This window comes from Mus caroli, chromosome 7, assembly GCF_900094665.2.
Source record: "Mus caroli chromosome 7, CAROLI_EIJ_v1.1, whole genome shotgun sequence".
NCBI lineage: Eukaryota > Metazoa > Chordata > Mammalia > Rodentia > Muridae > Mus > Mus caroli.
The window spans coordinates 45,834,855-45,840,136 of record NC_034576.1 but is presented as its reverse complement, the minus strand read 5'-3'; the positions used below and the strand labels follow the sequence as shown (position 1 = coordinate 45,840,136).

Sequence of the window (5,282 nt, the reverse complement as noted above, 5' to 3'; positions counted from 1 at the left end):
GGTAACAGGTACAGGAGCTGCAGGAGGTGAGCTTGGAGCTGTTGAGGCTCCTCGGGGAGACTTTAAGAACCCTCATTCTCCCCCACAGTCCCATCCTTGCCGTGTTGGCAGCCAGATGCTGGCCAAAGCCCTGCCCTTCCTGACAGAGTTGGACTCCCTTCTCCCACCCTCCTGGCTGTGGGAGGGGAGGGCCCTGCTGCACCTGCTCTCCTGTAGGCCCTAGGTCACCTTGGATACCTTCCCAGGTCTGAGATTGGGTGGGGCAGGTCCTGTTGCTCCTGGAGCTGTTCATGTTACAGTGACCTAAGCCAGGTGGCAAGGTCAGGGGCGATGGTGAAGGGGTGTGAAAGGAAGGTGGAGAAGCCAGTGACCCCCAACCCACTGCTCTAAGCAAGGTCATATACCTCTAGTCCAAGGTTACCCTAAAAACCAACAGTTAGCAGAAACTCTTTGCACCGTTGATAGCCAAGATGGCTGCAAGCTTCCTGCAGATACACATCCTTTCTTGGAGAATGCCAAAATGCTTCCTTTTTGGACTTGGAACTCTGGATCACTGATTTTATTGTTCCTGTGAAAAGTTTTGGAGCTGGGTATAGTGGTTCACACCTTTAATACCAGCACTTTGAAGCCAGAGCCAGGTGGATCTGTGTGATTTTAGGCTCTAGTATTCTATGATGTAGACCAACCTAGTCTACATAGTGATGTTCAAGACAGCCAGGGTAGTATATAGAGCTTTCTCAAAACAAACCAATAAAATAAAATAAAAAAATAAAATAAAATAAAATAAAATAAAATAAAATAAAACAAATAGATGTTATGGTGCAGATTACCATGGCCTGATCACTCTTTATTCAAAGCATGAAAACTCAGATTATTCCAGGGGAGTGTCACCCACCCTGAACAGTGTTGGGTTCACAATGACCTTTCTCTTCTTTGTTTCTTAGATAAGGGTATTCAAGTTCATATCCTTCAAAGTCCCAAAAATCTGAACTAACTGCCTTCCCTGGGCAGGATTATCACCTCAGAACCTTTGTGGTGGTGCAAATGTGGTACCTCAGCACTTGGGAAGGGGCTTCATAAGGATCTGGAGCTCAAGATCAGCTCAGCTACATAGCAAATTCTGAGTCCGTCTACATGAGACCTTGTCTTCCAAAAGAAGCTTGTGTTGGGGTTGTGGGACGGGGATGCAGGCTAACTGATATACTCATTGTAGAGAATGCTCAAGGTCCTGGCCTAGAGCCATGGTGCTGTGTATAACCAGGTAAGGTGGTGCATGCCTGTAAAGCCAGCATGTGTGATGTGGAGGCAGCAGGATCAGAAGTTCAAAGTTATCCTTCACTAACGGGAGAGAATAAATAAATAAATAAATAAATAAATAAATAAATATTATATGGCTGGCGAGATGGCTCAGGCAAGGTGTTTGCTACCAAGCTGGACAACTTTTAAATTCCATCCTGACTGGTAGAAGGAAGCCAACTCTCAAAATATGTTCTTTGACCACCACACCCCCACAGAAACACACACTAAAGACCTGAAATAAAAACAGTATTATCAGAAATTGCCATGATAATCCTTCACTCAATCTAATCTGTTGATTTCAATGATCCAAATCAAGGGTTTCAACATTCAGTGACCCTAAGAATCACATTTTGGGATCTCTGAAGACAGTCAGAAACTAGACTCCTATATCCTTGGTGGTAAAGCTGCAGGCTTCAAACCTGAGCCCTGGGTACAACCAGCAAGGCAGTTCACCGCGTCTAAGCCTGTATTGAATGTTACCAATGCAGCCGAGGTAGAGTGCTTGCCTTATTGCCTCGGCCGCCAGGAAGCCGAGAACTAATGGTGGATCTTGGAAATCTAATATTGGGTCCTCTTCCTGAGATGTACAGCTCATGGGTGTGGACAGAGTGCCAGACACAATTCTGATCAGCTAAGATGTAAAACTCATTTAATCTTCATAGACACCCTATAGACAAGTATTATGGTGACCTATTTCACAGATGGAAAAGCCAAGGATGAGTGAGGTCACGCCCCTGATCCAGCATTCGACATCTAATTCATACGAGCAAAGGCATACATGAAGCTGTGTGTACTCTCGCCCAGGGAAGGGGAAGCTGGGTGACATGCAACAGTAGACTTTATATCCTGGTCCTCCACCCATTTCCTGTCATACAATGTAGGGGTTAGTCTAGTGCTGCTTATACTCAGTGCTAAATTCTGTACCCCAAGATCTGGTTGTTCCAAGACCAGTAGATCCTCACATATACCAACTTTTGTTGTGTGAACCTTGCCCCTTTTCCCCAAGTTATCCATGATTGATTAATAAAGATGTCCACAGCCTGTAAGCAGAAGAGACAGGCAAGGCTGGACGTTCCTGGGCTAGGGGTCTCAGGCAGGGACCATGAGAAGAGAAGAAGGACACGGGAAAAGGAAGAAGTTGCCATGGGATAGATGGACCGTGAGAGCATGGCCACAAGGGACGCCCCTTGGAGTAGGAGCAACCCAGGTGGAACATGGAGAGTCATATCTCAGGGCTATTGACAGGGAAGTAGACAAAATAGCATAGAGGGCTGGTATCTGCTGCCCAGCTGCTTTAAGGCTTATTGTAAATATAAAGGTTTTATTTGGGAACTAAATGATCTAAAATGGTGTCGAAACCCCAAATTTTATTTACCACAACAATACCTAAAGAAAGAAAGACAACTTACAGAGAAAGTTGGATCAACACTATGAATCAACACTATTTTCTTTTCTTTTTCTTTTTTTAAAGAGAAGGTTTCTCTGTGTAGCCCTGGCTATCCTGGAACACATTTTATAGTACAAGCTGGCCTCAAAGTCAGAGATCTACCTGCCTCTGATTCCTGAGTGCTGGGATCAAAGACCCTCCGCAGCCACCACTGCCACCCTACCAACACTGTTTTCTTCTAAACAGGTGACATCAGGAGGGGAGAGGCCCTGGCTAACAGCAAATATTGATATGCAGAGGGTCTCGGCTCTGTCTCAGGCAGGAATGGGGCTGCTGGCCAGCTACGGGGTATTCTTGGTCAGAGTCCCAGGTGGTCCATGAGGGTCGTAGGTGGTGGGCCAATGAGTCAGTACCTTCTCACATTTTCCCAGATCCACTCCAAGTAGCTGCAGACTTTTGTGTAGACTCCAGGCTTGGTGGTAGTATCACAGGGGACATCGCCCCAGGAGACAATGCCCTGCAGGGCACCCCCACAGACCAAGGGTCCTCCAGAGTCACCCTGTGGGTGTAGGGGGGGTTTCCTCAATATTTCATTCCATGTAGTGATGGATGCACACCTGCTGCTCCTGCCTTAACCTCCCAAGGGCTGGGGCAACAGGTGTGCACTGCCATGCCGGTTCTCTATGGTGCTGGAGATGGAACCCAGGTAACCGCACCAACTGAGTTACAATCTAACCCACTGTCACCCTTATTCTAACTAACCACTACTCCTCATCTCAATGAAACTCCAAGCTAATCCCAGTCCAGGAAACGCCAACATTCACTCAAAGCAACCCAAGCCTCCTCTGATTCAAAACAACCCAAGAGAATTCGCTCCCCTGTGTTCAGTACCCAGCCCCACTCAGTTCAAGTCAGATACCCTCCATGATATCTAGAGTCACACTTGAGTTCCCACCCTGACTTCCTTAAATGGTGAACTATAAGCCGTAAAACTAAATGAACTCCTTCCTCCCCAAGCTGCTTTTGGTTGGAGTATTTTATCACAGCAACAGCAAACCAAGCTAAGAAACACCCCATCCCCTCCTTTGACCACAAATCCCCTCTCTTTTCTAACCTCACAGGAATCCGTGCCACCGCCCTTGACACCGGCACACACCATGGTGGGCAACACTCGACCCGGGTAGTCCTTGTTGCAAGATGCTTCCGAGATAATGCTGATGTTGGCACAATGCAATGTATCAGGGAGTCTCACTGAGGAGGACAGATGGCTTTGAGTATATTCAGTTCCTTTGGTTCTTGTCCCCTCCATTCAAGAACCCCCTGGGACAACATTGCTGGAATTTCTATCTCCAGCTCCATCCTTCCACTCACCTTGTGACTTTTGGCTCCCTGTGGCTCCAGGGTTGTTGTCTGATAACAGACCCCAGCCTGACACCACGCAGTCCTCGCCTATAAGGGGGCAACGTCTGGGCAGCGCCACAGGACGCACGTAGGCTGTCAGCCGGGCAGGTTGGAAAAGTTGCAACAGCATGATGTCATGGCGGTGGGTGCGAGCCTCGTAGCCCGGATGTGGGATGATGCGAGAGACGGAGCGCAGTTGCTCTGGACCATCGAACTTGCGGAGATTGTGCTCACCCAGACGCACTCTCATGAAGCTGTGTGATCGAGTAGGAGGAGACAAAGTGGTCAGAGAGGATAACCTGGGATCTTTGGAGAACTTTCTCCTTTTCTCAAGTCCTTGAAGCCAGTGGTTCCAACCGTGACCTCTCCAGAACTCAGGAGTTTCACGGGGTGTGATGGTTCATGCCTTTAACCCCAACACTTGGGAGGCAGAAGCAGGGGGATTTCTCTAAGTTGTGGACCAGATTGGTCTACACGGTGAGTTCTAGAGCAAACTGGGTTACATAGTCAAAACAAACAAAAAACAAACTAACAAACTAAAAAGAAAGAAGGAAAGAAGGAAAGAGAGAATGAAAGAATGAAGGAAAGAAAGAGAGGAAGAAAGAAAGAAAGAAAGAAAGAAAGAAAGAAAGAAAGAAAGAAAGAAAGAAAGAAAGAAAGAGGAAGAGAGGAAGAAAGGAAGGGAGAGAGAGAGGGAGAGAGAGAGAGAGAGAGAGAGAGCACAAGCTAGGAAGTAAGAAAGGAAGTAACTCACTCAGAAGTCCCATACAAGGTACACATGCGGAACTTAGCCTCTAGATCTGGCCCCTTTCCTTCCTTCAGAAGAGAAAATCCTCACCACCTAGATCCCTCCTCTATCAGGGGCTCCAAAGATGGGTCATTTGCTGTCTTTTTCTTCTCCTTTAGGAGCCTACAGAGGCAGAATCCACCCCCTTCCCACCCAGGCCTTTACTTCCAACCTACCCATCCTTCAGAAACCAAGAACTTGGGCTAACTTCTCCCACCAAAGTCCCACAGTCTATGCACCCCAAACCTAGAAGTTTCCAGTTGCAGCTACACCCCACAGGACCTCCCCATCCCCTTTCAGGACCCCCCCCACCTCCTTCCTTTATACCGGGTTTGGCAGTGGGCGGCAGTCAGCACCCAGCGCGGGGAGATGAGGAAAGCGCCACAATTGAAACGGCCACGTTCAAAG

At 47.7% G+C, this 5,282-nt stretch overlaps 1 protein-coding gene across 1 annotated transcript in view; it reads right to left on the bottom strand.

Moving 5' to 3' along the window:
* Positions 1-3,043: 3,043 nt before the first annotated feature.
* Klk15 (kallikrein related peptidase 15) overlaps positions 3,044-5,282 on the bottom strand; it is a 642,438-nt gene continuing 640,199 nt past the window's right edge. The window contains exons 2-5 of the mRNA XM_021167392.1: positions 5,202-5,282; positions 4,058-4,341; positions 3,801-3,937; positions 3,044-3,245 (exon numbers count right to left, since the gene is read on the bottom strand). The exon at positions 5,202-5,282 is cut by the window's right edge and continues 70 nt beyond it. Of these exons, the coding sequence (XP_021023051.1) occupies positions 3,093-3,245; positions 3,801-3,937; positions 4,058-4,341; positions 5,202-5,282 (655 nt within the window). The 3' untranslated portion in view covers positions 3,044-3,092. The remainder of the gene's footprint in view (positions 3,246-3,800; positions 3,938-4,057; positions 4,342-5,201) is intronic.